We start from the raw sequence: 26,495 nt of genomic DNA, 5'->3' as shown, positions 1-26,495 counted from the left end.
ACTGCGTGCAACCTCCCTATAATGAAGGGTTTCGGCCCGAAACGTTGCCTATTTCCTTCGCTCCATAGATGCTGCTGCACCCGCTGAGTTTCTCCAGCTTTTTTGTGTACCTCCCTATAATAAAACCTGTCAACATGCGCTTTAACCACATGTGATTTTTTTTTCTATAACAAATCTCATATTGTGGAGTACAGAGGCAAATATATAAATGATGGGTCTTTGTCCCAAACATTATGGAGGGCACTGTAGTTGAGGCAGGGACTATCCCAACGTTTAGATTAGATATTAGATTAGATATAATTTATTGCCACACAGCCAGGCTGGTGGAAATTTGGGTTGCTTTAATAAACAGTTAAAAGGGTCCATGGATATGACAAGTTTGGAGGGATATGGACCAAGCGCAGGCAGGTGGGACTAGTGTAGCTGGGGCATAGTTGGCCAGTGTATCCCTCACTCTGTGACTCTCTGTGGTGCCGTGGAGCAAAGATCATACAGCTGAGCTTGGGTGGCAGTGCGCCTTTAAGAGGGGAGGCGGGCCGGCGGCCGTCAAGCGGGGAAAGATCGTCTGTGTGGGAGGCGACTAGACGCGGGCGCGCGGTATAAAGGACACGAGGTCGCAGCGCCGCCGAGCCACAACATGCCCAGATACGAACTAGCATTGATTATGAAAGCCATGCAGCGGGTGAGTGTTCACACACGCACACGTACACGGGGGGCGGGCGGGCGAGAGAGAGCAGGAAAAAAAGCCAAATAAAACCAGTCGCCATCTTCCCGCTCCCTCCCTCCCTCCTCCCCCGTTCATTGAAGGAAAGCGTTGGCCGACTAAAAACGCGAGAGCCTGCTGTTGCCGCCTCCACCGCCGCTGCCCTTGACACCTTTTGAATGGAGGGTGTTTATTTTTTTATAAATGTGTGTGTGTGGTGGTGGTGGTGGGGGGTTGTCATAGTCCAAGGGGGGTGGCTGTGAGGCCGCCCAGGCCACATCTTGTTGCTGCTGTTCATGTGGACACTTGTGGACAGAGAGATAAGCTGAAGATACCGCTCTCTGCTGCCCACCAATCTCAACCCCCACCTCTCCATATCCTATCCCAGATCAATACCTCTCCCTCCCCATGTTGGGACTTGATGCCATTTATTTCGCTTTTTAATTTTTTTCAAAATTTATAACAAAAATGAAATGCTTTGGAGCCAAAAACTGCTTATCCCCGAAGAAGGGTCGCCTATTCCCATTCCTTATCTGCAGAGATGCTGCCTGTCCCGTTGAGTTACTCCAACATTTTGTGTCTACCCTCTCCTCTCGACCTCTTTTAAGATTATTGTGGGTCAACCTGTCTCCAGAGCGATTAAACGAAACCTCTAGATCCTCCTTTCCATTTGAAGTTTCTGTTTTATTTTTTGAATGACATTAAACTCGAGCTATCTGGCAAAACTAAACGTCTTGATTAAACAGTTATCTTGTAAGTTTGTGATGTGATCGATATTTCATGAATCTTAGCAGGGACATTACACTCATTCGCTCTGCAAAAGTTAACTTTTTAATTGTGGTGGTGGTATACAGGGTGTCACGAGTAATAAAGATATTTACTACTTTGTATATAAAATGTTTTGTCAACTTTAGAATCATGCGTTGCCAGCTCTGACGGAAATTATGCTATTTATTCTGCGAAGACCCATTTCGGTTTACGGTTTGGTTTTTGTCTTCAAAACACTTGTCCCTCTATCAGTGACACATATTGACTCTGCGTGTACGATCAGCAATGTGCACTGCTTGCTGCAAGTTACCAATTTTTTTTAATAAAAAAATGTCACCTGGCTGACATAATCAGAAGAGCAAATGCACCAGAAGCTGCAAATACTCCCCACCAGGTTGTACACCATTCCACCTTTTGGGTAAAAAAACGATCTAAATACTCCTGGCAGTAGATTGTGAGATTGCATTGGTTCAAGAAGGCAGCTCACCCACCACCTTCTCACTGACATTTGGTGATTGGCAATAAATTCTAGCCTTTAGAACTACTACATATTCTGAATGTTTTTTTAAAAATCTCTGGAAGCAGGTAAGTTATCTAGTAGTACCATATGGTGGAACCCTGTTATATGGAAATCTTCACGGCATGTCATGATTGCAATCGTTCACAGGGATAAGTGGGATTGAAAAGGCCAGAAACAATTTTCAGATTCACTTGCAGTAAGAGTTTCAAATCCAACTCATCAACTTTTTAGGTAGACACAAACTGCTGCAGTAACTCAGCGGGACAGGCAGCATCTCTGGAGAGAAGGAAAGGGGGGCGTTTCGGGTCAAGGCCCTCTTTGGTCCGGATCGTCAACTTTTTTTGATGTTGATCAGAGGAATGATTTTCAAACCTTGTGCTGTGTGTTGCAAGTTGCAGTGACCAACATATTTAATTATAAAATTATAGGAAAACTGATAAACTAATGTATTAATTTAGGCACACAGGCATTACCTAAAACAATAAAACTGTCTTTATAACCTGAACAATTAATTTTGACATTAGGCAGATTAGTCCAAAAAAAGCAAAACTTTTATGCAAAAATACTTTTACTGTAATTGTTTATGACCTGGCAAATCAGTTGGGGCAAAGATATTTTCCCACTTTAACCGGATTCCACTATGATTACAGAGAATAGAAATTTGTCGCCAATGTTTTTTTTGTTCCTACAATGCTAACTTTTGAAAGATTCATTTAAGGTGATAATTTCAGAAGATATCAATGTTTTGACAAATGCTAGAAACTAACGTATCAATAGGAATCTACTGTTCTTTCTTGCTTGCAATTTTGGGGCAGGTAAGTGCTGAATTGAATAATTTGCAATTGATTATGTGCAGTTTGGATCTTTATTATGGGTGTAAGTTATTTCAGTTGAATTGAGATGCACATGGAAAAGGATCTGATTCATATGCTACATAATGCATTATTTTTAACTGAAAATTAAGGTATTGTATTTTTCAAAGTACACTTTTTAAATCACTGCAGTTAAAATGTTTTCCTGTTCAATGGATGTTCCCATTGCAGTTATCTTATTCCATTCCTAGCTAAGGCATGTTAGCTGAAAAAACAATTCTCCAGATCAAAAACTTTTAATAGGTGGCTGATCAGCATTTCATTTGCACTGTATTCTTTGATTCCATTGCTTCACCAAAATCGTTTGTCAACCTTAAACTGCATTTTGTTGCAGAATCAACACTGACAAAGTTCCAGATTTGTACCTCTTGTAGGATTAGCTGGGGCAATGTGTCTGCGGAGTGGCCCAACTAATTTTAAGACTGACGTTTTGTTAATGATTTCCTCCAGCAAAAGAATTAATTTCGCCCTTAAGTTATTTTAACAGTTTAACCTTTAGAGCCCCATCTGGGGAGCTGACCACGGGTCTATGCAACTGAACCATAACTTCATCCTCTGTTGCAGAGGCATCTTCATGGGGGTAAAATATTTCATTCTATCAATAAATCTCTTGATTACTTATCTGCCTACAAGCTTTTTATGGTTTGTGGACTTGAGTCTTTGATCCTCTACACTTCCAGATTTTATTTTAAAAACAATTATCCATTTGCATCCAAAATGGATTACCTCTTGCATGACTTGATCCCCCTTCTCTGAAATTTCCCCCACTTGCTCTGTGTTATCATTGTTTCTTTGTACTGGTTACGGTGCTGACTCAAAGGCCTGAATGGCCTATTCTTGCACTTATTGTCTATTGATTATTGTCTATTGTAACTTCCTGCTCACAATTCAACTAATGTTCCTCCTAATAACGCATGATCTGCAAAAATTGGTAGTTCTTTCATCTAAATCATCAATAACTATGATGAAAAGTTGAGCTCCTTGGGGTGATAACGCACATTATTCTTCCTGGGGCAGTTTATCCTTCATTATCACTCCCACTTTGCATTAAGGAAACTAGAAAGGGTGTATTTATTAAGCATTTAGTAAGCCTGGGAACTAAGGTTGAATCAACATTGGGGTGTGTTGGGTGTATGAAAGATTGTCTGTGCTGTGTTACAATGAACAAACCAGAGGATTATTTTCTTCTCTTCTCCATTAAGGGGTTGGTTATACAGTTTTAATTTGGGAGCAGAATAAAATGAAGTAATCCTAGAAGTTAAGAGAAAAATTTACGTCTATTTTTCCAGGTTTAAATAACTTCTCTGAAACATTTGCTTTTGCCTGGGCCAAAAATGTGGTGATAAACACCTTGACAATTGATAAATTCCTGCTTTCACATTGATTTCTCAGTAAACATTATAGCCACATTTAGGAGTTGAATAGAACAATAATGCTATTTATTTCCAGTAGTCATGAGAACTGAAAAGTACAAAACCTAATCAGAATTGGAAATAATGTTCAGGGTTGATACTAAATTGAACTTTACCTTTTTGGATTTATTTCCGTAATTGGTTTAAAGTTTGCAGCTTGTAGATCCTTGTGTACAAGGGTCTTATCAAAACAATGTACAAATGTGGTGTAAAGATATGTCATGGCTGACAGTAAGGAAATTGAATCCTTCTGGTTGTGATCTGGCTTCTTACCCAGCAGCTTTTCTTGTAGCTACCTTTTACCTCTATATACTAGCCCCAACATAACTTGTCCAAAAGCAGCCCAGGCCATGGAATTAAATCAGTGGAGAGATGGTATGTTTTGACAAATATATTTGTCAGTTAAAACTTAATGGAAGCAAATGTTTTTTAAACTGTATTCCATTTGAAATGTTCATGGCAAGATTTTTATTTCCCATCAGAGTGTCCATTTTGCTCGTGAATTGGCTGCAAATAGGTATACTTTTCAGATTACTATAATTACAAATTACAGTATTGGGTTCTACAAAATATAAAAAGTAATTTGTTGGTGCTGAATTGCTGCGTGGTTTGAAACTTGAAAGTAGTGCTTTATCAATTTGATAAACCAGGAAAAGATGTCTCGAAAGGGAATATTTATGTAGGGTGCAAAATGTTGATAAAGTTGAACATGTTAACTTGGCCATTGTTTATTGTATAATAGCTAATATTCTCTCTGCAGTGTGTGTGCTAGAGTGGTACCTGCAGGTAGGTGTGCTGAATATACAATAACTGTATGCAGCCTAAACACATTACTTAGATGCTATATCATAGAATTGCATTCATTTTTGCTAGATTAGTGTCCAAGCAAAATGGGGGAAAAAACAGATTCTAAGTTATTTCTAAAATATTTAACTTTTTCCCAGAAAGCTTGTTAATTTAATATAGTCTCGATAATTTTTAATTGAGAAACCAAGGTGGAGGAAGATCATTATACTACAGGACACTATCAAAGTAGAAAGATTACCAGGTAATTAATTGATAAATATATGTTAACTAAGATTTTATAAACAAATTTGTAAGATGATACAGAGAGGGGTGGGATTAGTAGAATTTTGTAGTTTTTCCTTAAAAAATGGGAATGTAAGGATATTAAAAAATTGCTTCAAAATTCCATAAAAGTAGTGAAAGGAATGCAAATTACTATAGAAGTTTGAATAGCTGAGGGATCGAATCAGTGAAATGGAGAAATTAGGTCAGATAATGAGTTTTTCTCCTTCCAGCTAGTTCAGCCATATGTGAAAATATTCTCATGTATAGTACTAATATTTGCAACTACTGACAGATTTAAATTTTATCATTAAGAATAAGTCTGGCCCAAACATCACCCTTTCTTGAGTCATTCAATAATGTTGTAAAAGTTCCTGGGTATAGATGGTAAGCAAAATAAAGGGGTAAACCATAAAAGGGTAAAATTAGTTTGTATGTAAAAATTTTAATGGGAAAGGCTACCTTGCATGATTCAGCAATCTGCCAACATTCATGGTTACTAAATTTAGATATGATAAACACAACAGTTAAAGATGAGAGACAAAATGCTGAAGTAACTAAGCAGGACAGGCAGCATCCCTGGAGAGAAGGAATGAGTGACGTATCTGGTCGAGACCCTTCTTCAGATGAGATTGGGGTAATGAGGTTCTGGAGAAACCTATAACCAACTAAACAAGGAATCAGATGAACTAGTAACTGTCATTGGGTTTTTTTAGGCAGCATTGGTTTGGTGGGAGAATGTGTAATATCTTCATTAGGAGTGGGCAGTGCTTAATTCTACAAGGCTTTGGATAAGTTATAGCTCTGTGAATCACCAAACAGTCAAAGCAGCGTTGCAGAGATCTATAATATGGTAAATTAGTAGTAGGGATAATGAATTACATTAGTAAAATAAAAAAGCTAAACAAACTTATTGTTTAAAAACAAATTATTAATTCACCAAGTTCCTTACTTAATGACATGAGTGTAAATGAGGACATGTTGAGAACAGAGGATATTGAAAATAGCTCTCTGAACAAATTAGGCTTATCCTTGCTTAAACCTTTCATGGGCATCTGTACAGCAACTTATGGAGACTCGGGGACTTGAATAAACAAGCAACTAGATGTCTTTAAAGCAAAACTATACAGCAAAGATGCATTTTTTTGTAATGCCAAATAGAATTGAATATATATTCCAAACTAAGAAATAGAACAAGTTGGTGTAAAACCAGATTCAGAAAGTGAAGATGGGAAAGATGCCAGATATGGTGGTGGGGGAAAGTGAAAATAAAATGCTAACTACATTGTGATGGAATTAGCTAAAAGTACATTTTCAGAGTTTATTTGGCAGTAGTTAATCATTATATTAAATTCAGCTTTGCCAGAATGGGAAGGTTTACGTCTTCTAGCATTTATTGGTCAGTGCCGCAGCTTCATGGCTGCCAAAGGTTTCAGAGCAGCTGACATTGGACAGCAACTTTCTAATTCACACATGTAACTATACAAGTGTGGATGCTGGAAATTGTCTGGTTTGCTACTCAATATTATTGCGCTCTGCTAGTTTCATTGCTCGAAATTGTAAAATTTTACACTTGTGTTTGGGAGGGTTGTGGTATGATTGTGGATGTTTTTAGTTAAATTCTGGAGAGAGAAACAAATTAATTTCCTCGTATTCGACACATTTGAATATTGTTTAAAAAAAGAGGTATTTATTAAAAAAAAAGCCAGACATTTTGAGCACATTTGTGGGCATTCTACTGAAATTTATTTAAAAAACTGATTTTGTAAAATAATTAACAAAATCATAATATTTGTATTTAAAAAAAGCAGACAATTTTATTGGCCACTGAAATAATAATTCTCTATCTTGCAAGAAGCATAATGGTGTTTTGTAGATATACATTTCCATATTTAGTAGTTGGATATTAATTTTGCTGTAACCATGTCCAAAGAACTTTCACAACAATATTGTCAGAAATGACTAGCTGCAGTTTGGAATATTAGTCAATTTGTCAGAGTTGATGGTAATACATGTCAAAAATGCGTCTCTATATAGTGATTAGGGAGAAATTCGAAAAGTTGGGGTGTTAATTGCACTTTAATATATGGTTTTGTCCTGTAACTATAGGGGTATGAATGGTAGCTTCGTAGAAAACTAAAATGGAGCCATGACATGCACACTACATTTGATAGTAGCAATGGATCATTTAGCCTCTTGAATGCAATTACTCCAGCACTTATGTTAAAGGTGCATTGCTGTCACTGGTACTAACAGTGCAACTGTAAGCTTAGGATACCAGCACCATTCATGTGCCTCACTTGAACTTCAGATGTGCAAATCTTTTGGAAAACCCGTGGTTTCTCCTTTCTGCATACGTGAGTAGATATATCTTCTAACCGTTTACTAGTAACACTCCGCTGTGGTAAAGTTTTATACAAATGCACTTTATGATTAAGGTTTTTACATCAGTTAGGCAGCCGTTACATTAACACTACTACATAAATTTATCTTGCTATCTGTCTAAATGCAATTTGAAAGATTTTTAAATAACATTTTATCTATAATTCTTGCAACATTTCATGGAATTGCCCCATGAAATAATAGTGTGATTGAGCTGTACAGATTTCAGATTTGATCACTGGTCTCCAAGCTAGATCTGAACTACGGTTAGGGTGATGCAGTACAGTTGGTCTCCATGTCATCATGGTGGGCAAAGGAAAGAAAACCAATTTTCTCCTGATTGCTGTCCAGTAATCCCTTCTGGAATTCATCCCGTTGTCGAAAGAGATGAACTATTGATGTGATCCTGGCATGGGAAGGACACATTTAACTTTTGCAAGATTCGATTCAGCAGATAACATACTGCTGGTTTTATGCACTTTTTGATATGGGATCGTTGATTAATAATCAGGAGAGGAAATTTGGTTCATTATTGACCCAACCCACCAGATCATTCTGGAGCTTCACCCTTGCAGTGCTGTCCCTACCCACCACTACCCTCCCCACACAATCAGCTCCCCATCTTTTCTTTCACACCAGATCAAAGCATTGAGGTGAATTGTGGCCGATTTTTCACAGACCATGGATTGAATATGGAGTATTGCACATACATCATTATGTAATTCTCAATGTATAGCAAAACTCTATCCCTGCTTTTACCTCTAAAAAACTGTGTTGTATTTACATTGTTAAAACGGAGAATTTTAAACGGCAAAATATGGAACTTTAAATTGGAGTACAGAAATGGCATGTACATTTACCATGCACTCCTGGTGTTTGATATTAAAACACTCTAAAACACCGAATGATTTATTTTCGAATCTTCTCTGCTTTGCAGAAATTCCATAATGATCATCAACAACGTGGTATTTTTAGTTGGGTAAAGCAAATAGCTCGCAATTCCAAAATCTGTTTATTAGGTGCCACTTTCTGACATTTTTGTCAGATATCTTGCAAAGTTATATTTTGTGCGTCATTTTTGGATTTGGTGCAGAGTGGTGGTTCGTTCCTCCACTGTGACCAATTGAACCTTTAAGTATTAGCATTTTTTTTTTTTCCAAAGTCACACGATCTGACTTTATTTTGAATATTTCAGTATGTTGAGCATAGAGCAACCCTTTCTCTGTGCCTTGAATTTGGGCTGCTTCGTGTTTTTGCCGGGCTATGAAAGTGTACAAATGTTTGTACAAATCCAACTTGGTAAGTTGTTTTAAATCTAGTGGCATAATTATCTGGATCAGTAGTTTTTTTTGTTTTTGTTTTTTTTTGCCACTGCTCATTTGTTGAAAATGTCTTTAAGGATTGCTCAAAACAAATTGTTTGAACTGTGGCTTCAGAAACCATGTATATGGTATTTGTAATGTTTGGGATTGGGCCACTCAGTTTGTTTTGTGAAAAAAAATCCTTAAAATCTACCATAAAGTTACCTGGTTTACATCTGATCCAGATCTATTTATGCCACTTAAGCGCATTTGCCCTCATGTCCCTGATTCACATGAGAGCGGATTGTCGGGTTCAAGAAGTCTACGATCAGTAATAATACTCATCGTAGGCTTTCAACCGTTCCATTTTGGAAACTGTTTTTTTCTTTAGCCTTTTCACTTTCGTATGTCATTAGTCATTGAGAGAATTTACATCATGTATTCTATTTCTTTTCCGGTAATGAACCTAATAAGTGCAATTCTAATTTCATTTTTTTTGTCTTTTGTCTTTGCTGTCTTGCAGGAGTGTAACTCTAGGCCTTACTAGACCTCTCAGCAACAGCTAAGAATTTCAACACCAACAATTTAAGCTGTGCCAATCTTGTGGAATGCTGCTTAAAAGAGCATGAGAAATAGTCAGAAGTGAAGTTAACAAGATAAATATAAAGCATCCCAGTCCTGTAGAACTGGAATCCTGCAGGTTCAATCAAGGCAGCAAACCAAAGGACAAATATTTTGCCACTCCTTACTGATTTTTTTTTTGTGTTTCATTAGCAACCATAACGTACCTTGCTGTTGTCTGGCATCCTTTTCTGTACACGGCTGAATCTAACCTATTATAAAAATGTTTGGCTTTATGGAACCAGTTGACTTGGCTGTTGTAGGATGTTATTTTGTTCTTGTATTGAGTATTGGGTTTTTTGCAATGTGGAAATCCAACAGAAGTACCGTGAGTGGGTACTTTCTTGCAGGACGCTCCATGACCTGGGTGGTAATAGGTGCTTCATTGTTTGTGAGCAATATTGGCAGTGAACACTTTATTGGTTTAGCAGGATCTGGAGCAGCCAGTGGTTTTGCAGTGGGAGCTTGGGAGTTCAATGCAGTGTTACTTTTGCAGTTATTAGGTTGGGTCTTTATCCCAGTCTATATTAGATCTGGTGTGTTCACCATGCCACAGTACCTTTACAAACGTTATGGTGGTAGCAGATTAAAGATTTATTTTGCTTTGTTGTTTTTACTATTATATGTTTTCACCAAGCTTTCCGTGGACTTGTATGCCGGTGCACTGTTCATCCGAGCATCACTGGGCTGGGATCTATATATTTCTATCATCATTTTGATTGGATTGACTGCAGTATTAACTGTCACAGGAGGACTTGTGGCTGTCATCTACACGGATGTCATGCAGGCCATTCTTATGATTGGTGGAGCTTTAACACTGATGGTTGTCGGTTTGGTCAAGGTTGGAGGTTTTGAGGAATTGAAACGAAAATACATGCTTGCCTCACCAAATGTTACTGGAATCATTGCTTCCTTCAATCTAAGTTCTACGAACACTTGCCATATTCACCCAAAAGAAGATTCTCTGAAGATGCTGCGTGAACCAACTGATGAGGATATTCCTTGGCCTGGTTTTCTGTTGGGTCAAACACCAGCTTCTGGTTGGTATTGGTGCGCTGATCAAGTCATTGTGCAGCGAGTCTTGGCAGCAAAGAACATCGCTCATGCCAAAGGAGCCACTCTGATGGCTGGTTTTCTGAAACTTTTGCCCATGTTCATCATAGTCATTCCGGGGATGATTTCCAGGATTCTCTTTACCGATGAGGTTATTTGCATTAATCCAGAACACTGCGTGCAAGTATGTGGTAGCAGTGCAGGTTGCTCAAATATTGCTTACCCACGCCTGGTGTTGGGAATCTTACCGGCAGGCCTTCGTGGCCTCATGATGGCGGTCATGATTGCAGCCTTAATGAGTGATTTGGATTCTATATTCAATAGTGCCAGCACAATATTCACCCTTGACATCTACAAGCATCTTCGAAAAGTTGCCAGCTCTCGGGAACTTATGGTGGTCGGTCGCTTATTTGTTATCTTCATGGTGGGCATAAGTATTGCCTGGGTTCCTATAATTATAGAGATGCAAGGAGGACAAATGTATCTCTACATCCAAGAAGTAGCAGATTATCTCACACCGCCTGTGGCAGCAGTGTTCCTACTTGGTATTTTCTGGAAACGCTGTAACGAGCAGGGGGCCTTCTATGGAGGGCTACTTGGATCGATGTTGGGAATAATCCGCTTGATTCTTGCTTTTGTTTATCAAGTGCCAGACTGTGATCAGCCTGACACAAGACCGAGCTTTATCAGAAACATTCACTATATGTATGTGGCAACAGTTCTATTTTGGAGCACCATCATTATAGCAGTCGTTGTGAGTCTGCTGACACCTGCTCTTCCGAAAGAATATACTCGCAATACCACATTCTGGTCATTAAAAGACTTGGACAACATAAAAAGCTCCCAGGCAGATGAATCGAATAAAATAGAAAATCGAACGGTGTCTGAATGTAACGGCAGTACCACATGCACGGATAAATCTGATTGTAATCGCAAGGATACTGATGGAATAGAATTAGTTTTATTAATGCCTGGAAGTGATGATTCCAAATCTTTGTGTTCCCCATCCAACATCGAAGCACTGACTACAAATGATGGTTTTTTAAATGGTCAAACCTCTGTGGACCAAGAAACTAAAGAGGAACCTCAACTGGAAAGAAGCAAGTGGTGGAAAGTTATTGACTGTATTTGTGGACTAAAAAATTATGATGTGACAGATACAGTAGCGATAAATACTGTAGAAGACGAACGCATTTGCAGAGAAATGCTTCAAGAGAGCCCCAGGATTAAAATACTGTTAAATATTGGCCTTGTAGTTGTATTATCTTCTGGAATATCTATGTTCATTTATTTTTCTTTGTAAAATCAGTCTGCAGGTTTAAGTGAATGCAATTTTGGTTGTGAAGATTTCTATATTCCTTTTGTTGGCCTGGATAGTGAACTTTTGTACCTTGCTTGTTAAATCTTTCGGGTGGTGAGTGGGGAAGTTTATCATAAAATCAAATTGAAGTGCCCAATGTGAACTTGGTAGATTTAAGTCGTAGGCAGTAAAATTGACCTTGTTGCCTTGTATTGAGGTGGAAAATTACAGTGTTTCATCTTCTGACTTGCTATTCTGCAATTACTACTGGAAACAAGGAAGGGTTTCAACTGAGGGTCAGCATAGAATTCACTCGTGATTTTGGTTACTCTTATTGAATGCTTTTTACGATGGTCGTTGTCAAACTCACTGAGACATTTTGACGTGCAACATAAAAGACCAATGGCCATTATGAAAACGGCGAATCAGTACTTTTTAGAGGGGAAAATTGGGATTTGGAAATTAAATCCATAGCTAACATAATTTGGGGGTTTTATAATTTATTACTCAGCTTTTTTTCTCTGCAATACTTGTAAACTATATACAAATAAGATATCATTGTTTTTATTTTTTATTTTTGTTTCATGTTGAGAAACTTGAAAATGTATGTGGCTCCAATAAAGTCCATTTATGAACACAGTTAAAATTCGCCCCAAGAATTTACAATAAGTTCAGTGGACAGTAAAATAATTTAATATAGTTTAATGACAAATAAAGTTCATAGCAATATTTCTTTCCCCCCCCCTTAATTTCCACATTTTTCACTTTGCTTCATTTTCTTGCATACTGGCCAGCTCCCACTGAGCCTATAAGCTGCAAAGATATGTTCAGCTGTGGCCTTTTCAAAATTTGTTTCCCCATCCCATTATTGGAACACCCTTTTTCCATAACAGGAGTCAGTGAATTTTCTAGATCAGGATTTAGTTAATACTAGTTCTATTTGGGGTAGGGATGTCGATGTTTTTATATTATGTGATATTAAGAACATGTGTAAAAAATGCTGCCCTCCAAAATATTAATTGCATGAAACAACTCTGAAGATGACACCCAAATGCAAATTCCTTTCTTATAGGTCAACAAAAGGATCTTAGTTTCTTTGTGTAACTATTATTGTATACTGTAGCTTTTATTATGGATGAAATGGGTTAAAAAAAAGTGTCATTTTATAAAATATTTTTAGCCTGATCCAAAAGAAACTACTTGTGCATTAATATTGAAGATGTTGACTGTTTTAATCGGACTCTGTCATAATTTTAAATGCATTGTGGCGAGTAAATTCTCATTTTTGCAAAGATGCCGGAACTAGGTTGTGATAAACTAGGAAACGTGCATCCTTTAGTTAAACAACATCAGCAGCACATGACCACCCGACCCTATATGTATGATGATTACATTTGTAAAATATTAGTGATTGGATCCTGGCGATTGGAAGAATATGTGAAGGGAATCATCTACTCGCTAGTCTCAAAACAACATGGTAACTTTAGTTGAGTTTTGTTCTCTATCCTTATAGCTTAATATCTTTGTCGATATCTCTCCATCGTTTGTCATTTCTGTCAGTCATGCTCTTCCTTAATTAATTAGTGTTTATTTTTAAGACATATTTGAAAAGATGAATGTAGTTTGTTAAAATATAAGCTAAAGTAGAGGTCGTGGTTGCTGAAAATAATTGCAAGGTCATACCAGGTCAGTCTAACTAAGAGGAGCTCATTTCAAATGAGAGTTTTCTGCCAAAGAAAGCAACATCAGGAATATGCTATAAATTATATATTCTGCCATAGACATGTCTATCACTTTTTAATATGGAGGAAAAGCTTTGTGTAAGGACAAATGTATAGATTGCTGTGCAAGTACCAATTGTTGTCCTTATTGGAAGAGTATATAATGAACATGATTTGCTAAAATGTGCGAAGCGTACTTGCAAAATAGCATTTATCCAAAGTATTAATCCTATCACCAGCAAATAACATTTTGGATTTATATAGGTACCAGCTTGTGTCTTGTGCGTACTGACATTCCTACCTTGATATCCAAATGTTGACCAGCTTCACAAAGCACAAATAAATATGGGGCACAGACAGACAAAGTTAACACACTTTTGGTGTGATCTAGTGAAACCTTGAGGTGCCTGAAGAGGTGTTGACCAATTTTAGGAATTTAAAGGAGTAAATAAAAGAACAATGCTGAAAATACATACCAGGACTATGTGTGCCTTGATTTAAAAGTATGATTTAATTTTTTTTAAGATGAGGTCTCCTTATTCAGAATTAGAATTTGGGAGGTTCTTAGCAAAATTCAGGAGTTATCTTCTAACTTATTAGATCAATAATCATGATTTTCTTCTAAAACTCTTGGTTATTTGTTTTTTAACCTGACATTTGTAATAAAAGCTTCATTTTAAAGTATTGTTTGTAATGTTTTAAAATTATTTGACATGCTTAAACTGTTAGTTGTACTTTGACATTGTTTGGACATTCATAGCAACTCCACTGTTGCTATTCATAGTAACTCCAGTGAGTTACCATCCACACAAGTTAAACAATTTATAGAATGCTCCATGAACTTGATTGAATTGTCAAGACTGTATTTCTTGTTCCCAGAAAAACAATCACCATAGATACAATAGAGCAAAAAAAAAAGTAGAACTTCTGAACAATTGCCAACAATGAGATGTCAAATAAGTGAATACCCCTGAGTTTTAATGTTCACATTCTATATCATAATATAGTGCAGATATGTTAGGTACTTTAAAAATGGATTTAGTCTCTCTAGCTGCATTTTTTTAATGGTTTGCTTGCTCTATGGAATCTAAACTATAAATATACTAGCGTTCCCCAAAACTATGCTGATCATAGATGAACCTTCAGTTCTGTTGAGGTCAGACCAATATTTCAATTTTTCTTTTCAAGAGTCAAGAGTTTTATTGTCGTGTGTCCCAAATAGGACAATGAAATTCTAGCTTGCTGCAGCACAACAGAATATGTAAACATAATACAGAACAGGAGATAAAAGTTCAGTGTGTCTATATACCATAGAGGTAAAAGGTAATTACGAGATTATGACTTAACAATCCACCACTCCTTGCATTATTCCTCTGTGCTATTCCCAAAGTTGCACTTAATTTCGGTAACCAGTAGGTCCGGATCCTTTTCCATGACAATTCTGTGAAGTCCAGACTTGGTAGAAACATAGAAAATAGGTGCAGGAGTAGGCCATTCGGCCCTTCGAGCCTGATGGCTGATCATCCAACTCAGTCTCCTGTATCTGCCTTCTCTCCATACCCCATGATCCCTTTAGCCATAAGGGCCACATCCAACTCCCTCTTAAATATAGCCAATGAACTGGCCTCAACTACTTTCTGTGGCAGAGAATTCAACAGATTCACCACTCTCTGTGTGAATTTTTTTCTTCTCATATCGGTCCTAAAAGACTTCCCCCTTATCCTTAAACTATGACCCCTTGTTCTGGACTTCCCCAACATCGGGAACAATCTTCCTGCATCTAGCCTGTCCAACCCCTTAAGAATTTTGTACGTTTCTATAAGATCCCCCCTCAATCTTCTAAATTCCAGCGAGTACAAGTCGAATCTATCCAGTGTTTCTTCATATGGAAGTCCTGCCATCCCAGGAATCAGTCTGGTGAACCTTCTCTGAACTCCCTCTATGGCAAGAATGTCTTTCCTAAGATTAGGAGACCAAAACTGTACGCAATACTCCAGGTGTGGTCTCACCAAGGCACTGTACAACTGCAGTAGAACCTCCCTGCTCCTATACTCAAATCCTTTTGCTATGAATGCTAACATACCATTCGCTTTCTTCACTGCCTGCTGCACCTGCATGCCTACTTTCAATGACTGGTGTACCATGACACCCAGGTCTCGTTGCATCTCCCCTTTTCCTAATCGGCCACCATTCAGAGAGCGGATCCTAAAGCCCTCCCCCGAAGGCCTTTTTGACCACCAGCTGATATCAACAGGCCTTTGATCAAATTAATTTCAAAACATGTTAAATAGATTTAAATAATACATGTTTTCTTGTCACATGCAAGTGATATTAATTAAATGCACTAATATATAGCACATCAAAGTTGGAAATGCAATTCAAATTAATCAGGCTGGCAGCATATGCCATTCATGGCTAACATAATGCTAAGAGGCCAAGTGTGAATTGTATTTGCCGCCTCAGTTTTGGCTATTTTGAGTCCAGTTTGGGAGCAAAGGGCCAAAAGTGCTGGCTTCTGCGACTTCTAACTGACTTTCAACTTATGCATTCAACGTGTAGCTGTGGAAATCATTGATCAACTGGCCTGCCAATAGTTCTTTATGGAATTGCTGGCAAAAGTTGAGTATGTTTCAGGCCGTCGAGTGATGAGATGGTTGGGACTACATGACGGCATCTTCCTTCTACTGGGTGACAGAAAGGCTAACTAAATTTGATGCAATTTGGGGGAAATCCTGAGAATCAATGAAAACCAAACATGTATTGAGAGAATGGGAGGGTCTGAAACATAAATTCAGAGCCGGGTGAAGCAGCTTAAACATTGTACCAAACATTTCTATTTCTATTCTTGAAATAGATTAGCAGTTTTCAGGAAATTAATTGCAGAGAGGTTGTTCATTAGATTGGACAAAATGGGGAGAAAAATAAAACTTTTTAGCAGCAGATCTTGCAACACTCACTCTTTCCATCATCCTTTTTTCCCTTTGGCTCATTTTGTTCCTTTGTGTTGGCAGTCCCAAGATCAACTGTTATCTACTCTGTATTATAGCATCTTGATTGGGGTGTCATTTAGGGATGTCGGTGAAGTGCTTGGAATCTGACTATGTCCAACCAATTAAAGTATATAGGTTAGACAGAGTCATGAAATGTATACCGAATAGCACTATGATGCTGGTCAGAATGCATGTCAGACATCCTATAGAATACTTACCCTCTGTTGAAATTCTCCTAGCCATGTCTTTGGTTAATATAGTAGAGAAGATACCCCTTGTGTTAGGTCCATGTGGTTCTGATTTCTGATTGTAAATTTAGTCTGTTTTAAGTATTCTCAGTGGATGCTATGTGTAGGAAAGAACTGCAGACGCTGGTTTAAATCGAAGGTAGACACAAAATGCTGGAGTAACTCAGCGGGTCAGGCAGCATTTCTGGAGAGAAGGAATGGGTGACGTTTCGGGTCTGAAGAAAGGTCTCGACCTGAAACGTCACCCATTCCTTCTCTCCAGCGGTGCTGCCTGACCCGCTGAGTTACTAACATGTTTTGATAATGCTTATAAATTAGAAAATACAATGTATTATGTGACCTCTAAAAGTTTAGAATCAATATTAAAGCCCTCAAGGTGTTTACCAGGAGGAAGGCAAGAATAGGGGCCATGACAACTTGAATTTCATGTTCATCCTTTTCATTAAGCAAATAAGAACATTATTTATCTTTGAAATAGGAAGTAAAATAACAACTTGAAATTGGCACATTAGGTTGCTTTTAACGTTTAGATGGTTTCAGAGTGTTAAGCTATTTTAATTTAAGTTCGTGTTTGGGAAAGAGGGTGAATAATTTTAAATAAGTATATATTTTTTAAAGCATAACATTTTTTTTACACCATTGCATGTTTAGAGTAGGTGACCATTAGCACAGGTGACATTGTGTCTACTGACAGTAGATACATTTCAGACTGACCAATATGCATTGCAAGTTGTGACTAATGAGGACAGAGACTTTATTGGTCAAAACTTATTTTTAAATTGAGTTTTTTTAAATCTATTTGTAAATGTGACATCTTGCATGGCGGATTCAGACAAGATTGGAACAACCTGGAGCAGGCAATAATTATGCGAAGGAAAGAATCACTAATCTATCTTGCCATTCACTAGATTTCCATGGTGATACCGACAATACAGAAGTTATCGTGACTCAAAGCATAGGAAGAAAATTACTAAACCCATCCAATTTAACTTGAAGCATGACCTTTACAATAGAAGATAGCAGGAGACAACATTTAACACTACGGTTTTGTTTGCCGGAATTAAACGGTTTATTTTCGCATCTTGCTGAACAAAATCTTAAAGAAACACCCCTGTGAGGTTTGAATTTGGTAGTGTAAAGTTATGTGTGGGGGAGGAGCCATCTTGGTGAACGGCTGCTAGCCAGCAGCCGTCCGTTTTAAATTAGTTTTTTTAATAGTTTTTAGTGAGTCCTGTTTTTTGTTTGTAGGGGATATGGTCTTTTTAATGTGAGGGGTAGGTGTAAACTTTATTTCTAGGTCCCTACCTGGTCGATGAGGCAGCCTTTTCTCCGGGCTGCCTGTCTACCCGTCCGCGTGGCCTACCAGCAGGCTTGGAGCGCCGTTTCCTGGCGGGGACCGCCCAGCGCCTCGGCCTTGGCGGCGGCACAGCGCTGGAGCGCCGGAGCAGAGTGGAGCGGGCGATGCCTTGCCTGGGTCGCAGCGCTGGAGCGACGCGCTGGAGCTCTGGCGAGCTGGACCGCCGAGAGCAACATCTCCAGGCTGCAGGTCTGCGGAGCGGAGAGGCGGCAGTGCGGAGAGGCGACAGTGCGGAGAGGCGGCAGTGCGGAGAGGCGGCAGTGCGGAGAGGCGGCAGTGCGGAGAGGCGGCAGTGCGGAGAGGCGGCAGTGCGGAGAGGCGGCAGTGCGGAGAGGCGGCAGTGCGGAGAGGCGGCGCCGACTTTATCATCGGGAGCCTGGGAGCTCCAAACCAGCGCTGCCTTGTCGGCTTTGGCAGCCGCGGGCTCCAACCAGGAAGCGGCCGTTCCAGATGGCCCAGCCGCCGAAAGGACTCTTCCGACGCCGGGGCAAGACCACCCGGTGAGAACGGCCAGGGACATCGGGCCTCCGTAGAGGCAATTGCGGTGGCCTCAATAGGCCTGACTTTGCGGTGAACATGGGGCGGGGACTGGACATTGTGCCTTCCCCCACAGTGCTATCCACTGTGGGGGGATGATTTTTTTGTCTAATTGTAATCCTGTAAGTCTGTGTACAAGATGGCTGCCGTGAAGAGAGAGTGGACGCTGGCGCGCTTTGGCTGCCGCTGCTCTCTCTTCACACTGTGTTTTTGATTTTCTGTTTTTGGATTGAATTCTGTTTTTAATTTGTGTCTCTGATGTCTTTATTACTTATTTTATTCCGATTATATGTTTTTATTCCGATTACTATGTAAGGTGTCCTTGAGATGTCTGAAAGGCGCCCATTAAATAAAATGTATTATTATTATTATTATTATTATTATTATTATTATTATTATTATTATTATGTGTGACTATTATATATTGCTCAAAGTATTGTTGTCTGTGAAGATGATATTGACTCCCCAATACGGTCTAATTCCTGGAAGCTATTAGCAGATATATTCACTTTGTTTTTGCATTGGCTGTAGACTTGTCAATTTTGAATGTGTTAACAAGCTATGTTTGCATCTAGGGTTTGAATTTATTATAGTAAGCCTGTACTCAGCAAGTGGAAACCATGCTCATAGATAAGGCTTTCCATTTTGATTTTTGATGTAGTTTCAAGGATTCGGAGCATATTACTCCATTGGAGTAAGCTTTCCCAACTCACAATCAATCCTTGTTTTCCCCTTTATTCAAGGTGGCGAACCTAATTAGCTGTTTTTTATTTGCAGTTTTTGTACAAATGAAGCCAGCACACATTTACCATTTAAATGCCTTGTGCAACACTTTTGTTTCCTGTATTTGCGTTTGAAGATTGAGATGGAAATTTGTTGTGCATATTTGGCAGCCTATTTGAGGGCATTGAACTTTGTACATACATACACAAATGCTATCATTAATGGATGTGTGTAATCCTCATCTGATTATCTGGCTCATAATGAGGAACCCATTGTAGGGAACAGCGTGGTGCTAACTTCTATTAAAATGAAATGTGGCTGAAGAGTAGAATCCATCATTAATTTGGTCACTATAGTGATTTGAAAGTTCAAAATGCCTGGATTTTGCCAGGAGGTACATGGCAATTTTGACAATTATGCTTTTGCTAGAAGCTCCGTTTATGAAAATAAGAATTTTTTGAATACATTACAAGCTTTTGAAATGGGGAGGTCAGGTGGTGTTGGACTAGATTTATACTGAAGGCATCTCAAGTTTATTAACTTCTGAAGGATCTGGAAAGATTGTATGTAACAAAGATTATTATTAAGCCTTTGAATCCCAGTTATGAAATGATTCCCCAAAAAGTGGGTGAGGGATTTCAGGTTGTGTAGTGTGAAGTGAGGAATGCAAAGCAGTTTGAATGGACTAATACTTGATATAAATGATTTGGCTCAGTCGTAGTTTTAATAGTGCACCTCCTAAGATCTTTCAATGTACCTCGTAGGGTTAGCCAAATAAATCTTTTGTGATATATAGTTTTGAGAGATGAGAAAACTGGACCATCAATATATTTTTTAAGCCCCTTTGATGCAGGATTTGTCAAGTCAGCAGCAGATGATTGGAGTATTTTCTACTAGATTAGCCGTAGAAGTGACAAAATTAAAAAAATAACGGAGTTGGATGCAGTAATGCCATTTTATTCTTACTTCAATGGAAGAAAGTCATTTAATTTTGGATAATCCTTTTGTATATCTATTAGTAACCTGTGATTGTTGTATAACCCATTTATGTAAATCAATCAATGTGAAGGAAATAAAATTGTATACATTTTTTACCTGTAATTACTATGCAACTTGTGTACTCAAAATAAATCGATTTTATATACTTGTCAAAATATTCAATAAAGATGAGGAATATTTTTGTGCAATGATGTTCACCAGTCTGTACTTTATTTGTAAGTTGTACATTTCTGCTGTAATAGAAAAGCGCATTAAAATAAGATGTCCGAGAATATGAATTATTAGGAAATCTCCATGAAGAGCACATCTTGCTACAAAATGATGCATTTTACAATGAACCGGCTTATTTACTATTGCTGTTTGTGGGTTTGTCCGTCAAGAAAATTTTAATTTTAGTGAATTATTCCCAGGGTTGGGGTAGCTTACATTTTCCTGATATGCTATTGTTGTAGTTGACAATTGAAAGGCAAAGCAAATAGCATGAACATTATAACATGAACATGAACGTTATAAAGCTGCCCAGGAATAAATCTATCACTCCATGCTTCACCATCGTACATTTGTCACTTGGAGGCTTGTGACCTCAGCCTTGTCACTAAAGTCATTATTACTTATCAGATTGAAATATTTTATGTAATTACTGAACTATTATATCCAGCCATTTTCATTATGAGTAGCATTAAAATTGTCACTTGCTACTAAAAACTTTTGAGATTTATGGAAAATTCAGTTATGTAAATGACATTGCATATGTTGAGCTTAATTCTGTAAAGTCCTGCCCACTCTAGAATCGCACTGTTTAAACTGTGCCGTATGTGAGAATAGTGTTCAGAGTTTAGCAATGCACTGAAGAATGCAAAGTTTGAAGCATTGGATGGATCGGTAATCCAATATTAGTATCCAAATTAATTTATACTTTCCCCATGGATGAATGTTTACAATAGTGAGTTTTAGAAAAGACAATTGAAGAGCATTTTGCACTATTAGCATTTACGTCTCTTCAGGTTTATTGTCACATGTGCCAAGGTACAATGGGAAATTTGTATGCTAACCAGAGATCAGATATGCCATACATAGAAAACAATCGGTTCAAACTCAACTACAGTACATAGCGTAAAAGGAAAGAAATATAGTGCAGAATAAGGTTTTTAGCATTGTCGCGCATCAGTTCATTAGATGAGATAGAGGTGGATTGAACTCATGGAAGGACCATTCAGAAACCTGAAAACAGAGGGGTAGCATCTGTTCCTGTATCTGATGGTGTGCGCTTTCAAGCTTCTGTACCTTCTGTTAAATGGAAGCAAAGAGGAAGAGGAATGACTGGGGTGGGACAAGTCTTTGATCGTGTTATCTGCTTTTCCGAAGCAGTGTGAAATGTAGATGGAGTCGAGGGTGGGAAGTGTAGTCTGTGTGATGGACTGGACTACAATGGACTGGACTACATCTACAATTCTCTGCCCTTTCTTGCAGTCTTGGGCAGAGTTGTTCCCAAACCAAGCCATAATGCAATACGACAGTCTGCTTTCTGTGGTGCATCTCTAGAAGTTTGTAAGAGTCAATGGAGACATTATGAATTTGCTCAGTCTCCTCAGGAAGTAGAGGTGTTGCTATGGCTTCTTGGCTGTCACATCAATGTAGTTGGTCCACGACAGATCATTGGTAATATTAACGCCAAAGAACTTGAAGCTCTCAACCATTTCCACATCCGCATCATTGATGCTAATCGGGGCATGTACTCCATCATGCTTCCTGAAGTCAATAACTAGCTCCCACGTCTTGCTGACATTGAGGAAGAGGTTATTGTTAAGAGGTTATGAGTCTGAAGAATGGTCTCGATCTGAAATGTCACCCATTCCTTCTTTCCAGAGATGCTGCCTGTCCTGCTGAGTTACTCCAGCATTTTGTGTCGATCATAGGGGTATAGTTTAAATTTGTTTTCAAGTTATAACTGTGATATCCCTCTGAAAATATCAAAATAGTTATAGCCATCCAAGTCTGTGGTCATTTTATCCTGTTTCAATATCTCCAGTTTGGTTTCTGTGGCTGTCATTACTAAATTAACGGTCACAGTCACAAACTCTGTCCCATATCATTGAAGGCTGCAGAAAGGACATGATTGACTATCCATCTATTATTTAGTCCAGTCAGATTGCCCTTCCTTTCTTTCTAAACGATCTATGTGGATCTGAAGCATTACTTGCCATGACTATTGCTCGTGCATCTGCATCAATTTCCTTTGAATGAAGGTCAGACGGCATTATCCACAGATAGGTGTCTGGATTTGCGTGTGCCGATCAAACCAAACTACAAATCTCTCAGCTCATCTGTTGTCGAGTGTGCTTGTCCAAAATGGAATATTGTGCAAACTTTGTGCACGTTGGCTTCAGTCATCCCAATATCTTTAGACTTCATCTCTGGAGAAAAGGAATAGGTGACGTTTCGGGTCGAGACCCTTCTTCGGACTGAGAGTCAGGTGACCTGCTGAGTTACTCCAGCTTTTTGTGTATCTTTGGTTTAAACCAGCATCTGCAGTTCCTTCCTACACATCTTTAGACTTCACTTTGTCACAGATTTCCATGATCCTCCTCCTGTTGTCAATGGACTGAACAAATGCAGGGAATGTTAGTGTTTTATTCAACCCTGAACTGTACCTTTCTACTTTTGTGTCCCTGGTATTAACCACTGCCTGCTTCCACCTCTCAACAAGTAGTCATTGTTGCTGGGTAACTAAATTAGATTAGTTACCAAGAGACCTTTGTGAGGAATTGTGAGGAATTTATAGACAATAGGTGCAGGAGTAGGCCATTCGGCCCTTTGAGCCAGCACCGCCATTCAATGTGATCATGGCTGATCATCCACAATCAGTACCCCGTTCCTGCCTTCTCCCCATGTCCCTTGACTCTGCTATCTTTAATTGTTAATTAATATCATTGGCGATCATGAAACTATGGCCTGTTTAAAAAGCCATCAAGTCCACAATGGTCTTATTGGGAAATAAATCTTCTGTATGTGCTGTAAGTTTAAAGGTGATTGAGCTCATCGTAGTAGACTCGTGACTTGGAATAGCCTAGCGAGTCATTCAATTCAAGGGCATCGGCATTAAATGCTGGCTTTGTACTTTTTAATAAAAATCATTTTATCAATGATTCTTTCCTTGCCCCACGATTGGTTGTGTTCTCTTGCCAGCCTTTCATTCAACACTATCTTAAATTTGGCTTATCAAAAACTTGAGCACTGCTCATTGCATCTCCTCTAATTTAGAATGATCATCCTTGTGAATAGTAGTGTTTTTAACGTGAGGTTTAGGTTTATTATTATTGTTATGTGAACAGAGGTACAGTAAAATACTTTATTTTGCACGCTGTCTAATCAGATCAGTTAATGCTACACATGAATGCAATCAAGTCAAACTCAAGTACAACAGGTGGAACAAAGGGGAAGAAGATGCAGAGTGCAGGATATAGTTCACAGCATTGTAGCGCATCAGTTCCATAGACAAAGTCCAATGTCTGCAGTGAGGTGGAGGTGATTATGGAACCTTGATATTCTTTAATAGAGAGGATAAATTTAGTAACATCTAGATCCAATTGCTGGTTTATATTTCCATATAATTAGGTATGTTGTAGTTCCCTCGATTACCATTATTGGTGATCTGACCAATACTGTGTTGGGCATTGGCCTAGGTTTCTTGAAATGTGGCTCAGTTTCGATTGTCTCTGCTGTAGTTCGCCAGTCCATAAAACCCTTGACATCTATCACGGCCCGTGCTTCAAATTGGCTTTCATTTCTTAAGAGACGTGATTCAGGTTTATCTACGATACATATGTTTTGTGTGAACTTCACTGCTAAATTGCTGACAACATTGCTATCGCTCAGGATCATGAAGTGACAGATGTGCTTCCTGGATTCTTCCTTTGCGGGTTTAAAAATAAAGACATGTCAGCATTCACACTCGGCTTCATTAAACTACAGATTTGCTAAAACACATACTTTATGACGAGTCAAGTCGAGTTTATTCTCCATGCATAGTCGGATGAAGTACAGGTACTTCTCGCTTGCATCAACGTCGCAGGCACATACTGTAGATTCAGACTGCACATAAAAACGATATATAAATCGCACAATAAACAGCAAGATGGTAAAAAGAAAGATTGCAAATCTCAATTAGGCACAAAACAAGTGCATGGTCGTGCAAGAGGTGGTTCATAGTGCCCTGTTGCCAAGGTAGGATTAGGCTTGTGCGGATCAGTTCAAGAACCTGATAGCTGTAAGAAAGTAACTTCCTGAACCTGGTGGTGCACGTCTTTGCGCTTCTGTACCTCCTGCCTGACGGTAACAGCAAGAAGAGGACTTTACCTCGATGGTGAGGATCCTTGAAGATAAGTGGCTATTTTGTGAGAGGGACTCTCGTGTTGAAACAAGGAACCTCAAATGCTAGTTTACAAAAATGGACGCGGAGTGCTGGAGTAATTCAGCCTGTCAGGTAGAATCTCTGGAGAATATGGATAGGTGATGTTGTGGGTCGGGACCCTTCTTTCGACTGTCTGTAGAAGGGACCTGACCCGAAACGTCACTTATTCTCATCCCTTGTCTTGTCTATTCAGAAGGCAGATAGAAGTCACATATTTGCAAGACCAGGTTAAGAAGTCAGACTTCCTTCTCTCCTTTGTCACCGAGACACCAAGGCATTGTCCAAGGCAAGTGTTAGTGCACGGATATTTATGTACCAATTGATTATCTGGCATGTTGAGATCCATTTACCAAGGCTTCTTGCTATTACTGGACTATTGCATCATTTGACATTATAAAGCAAGTGTCCCGACCCGATACGTCACCTATCCATGTTCTGAGACACTACCTAACCTGCTGAGCTACGCCAACACTCTATGAATTATTTTACAAACCAGCATCTGCAGTTCCTTGTTTCCACATATCATACTTAATGCCTGCTATCTTTTAATCTGTTGAAGCATCCACTTGTTTATATATAGTGGTATTCCATTGGAAACCAGTAATCCTGCCGAACACCATTAATGTCCACGCTGAGGTGATTTAAATGATTAATGCAGCCTTGTGCAATTTTTCCATGTTTAAAATTCAATGGTCCCCACTCCTCCTCGAAGCCTGAATAGGACATTTTACCTGGGGATTGGTAATTGGTACTTACCTGCGCTTCCAGGAAAATTGCTCCAATGTTGCAATCAATTTCTTCGTAAAGGAGCTGCAGTATACAATGAACCTGTCTTCAGCATGATGCCTGCAGCTTCCACCACACAGCCGAAGCATCAGAGATCTGGGGCAAAGCAGAAGCAATTTGTTCTCTTCAATTTCAGATCAGAAATTGAAATTCCATGTTCATATAATTTAAGATGAATTTACATCTTGTCATACACTTTGGTGGTAGGAATAAAGGCATACACTATTTTCTAAATGGGGAGAGAATTCAGAAATCGGAGGTGCAAAGGGACTTGGGAGTACTGGTGCAGGATTCCTAAAAAGTTAATTTGCAAGTCGAATTTGTAAGAAAGGCAAGTACAATGCTAGCATTTATTTCAAGAGGACTAGAATATAAAAACAGGGATATAATGCTGAACCCTTATAAGGCACTGGTCAGACTGTATTTGGATATTGTGAGTAGCTTTGGGCCACATATCAGAGGAAGGGTGTGCTGGTGTTAGAGAGGGTCCAAGTTCAAGTTCAAGGTTACATTTATTGTCACTTTACCAATTGGTACAGTGAGATTTGGGTTGCCATACAGCCATACAAATAAGACCACAACACACAATAGAATTCAACATGAACATCCCCACACAGTGGGATCAATGTTTCTCACTGTGAGGGAAGGCAATAAAGTTCAGTCCACTTCCTCTATGTTCACTCGTGGTCGGGGCCTATTGAGGCCGCTGCTGTCGCTGCAACG

At 38.9% G+C, this 26,495-nt stretch overlaps 1 protein-coding gene across 3 annotated transcripts in view; it reads left to right on the top strand.

The window, feature by feature from the left end:
- Positions 1 to 529: 529 nt before the first annotated feature.
- Positions 530 to 26,495, top strand: part of LOC116980312 (sodium/myo-inositol cotransporter-like) — a 68,507-nt gene continuing 42,541 nt past the window's right edge. The window contains exons 1-3 of one of the 3 annotated variants that reach the window (XR_004413925.1): positions 530 to 682; positions 9,550 to 12,082; positions 12,127 to 14,405. Coding sequence is in view for 2 of the 3 variants with exons in the window: in XM_033032410.1 (XP_032888301.1) it covers positions 9,871 to 12,003 (2,133 nt within the window). In the remaining variant the exon portion in view is untranslated. Of the gene's footprint in view, positions 683 to 720; positions 5,324 to 7,452; positions 7,701 to 9,549; positions 14,406 to 26,495 lie in introns of those variants that run through there. The other 2 variants (XM_033032410.1, XM_033032411.1) reach the window with 2 other exon arrangements.

This window comes from Amblyraja radiata, chromosome 14, assembly GCF_010909765.2.
Source record: "Amblyraja radiata isolate CabotCenter1 chromosome 14, sAmbRad1.1.pri, whole genome shotgun sequence".
In the NCBI taxonomy this organism is placed as follows: Eukaryota; Metazoa; Chordata; class Chondrichthyes; order Rajiformes; family Rajidae; genus Amblyraja; species Amblyraja radiata.
The sequence above is the reverse complement of the archived record's forward strand: the minus strand, read 5'-3'. Positions and strand labels throughout refer to the sequence as shown.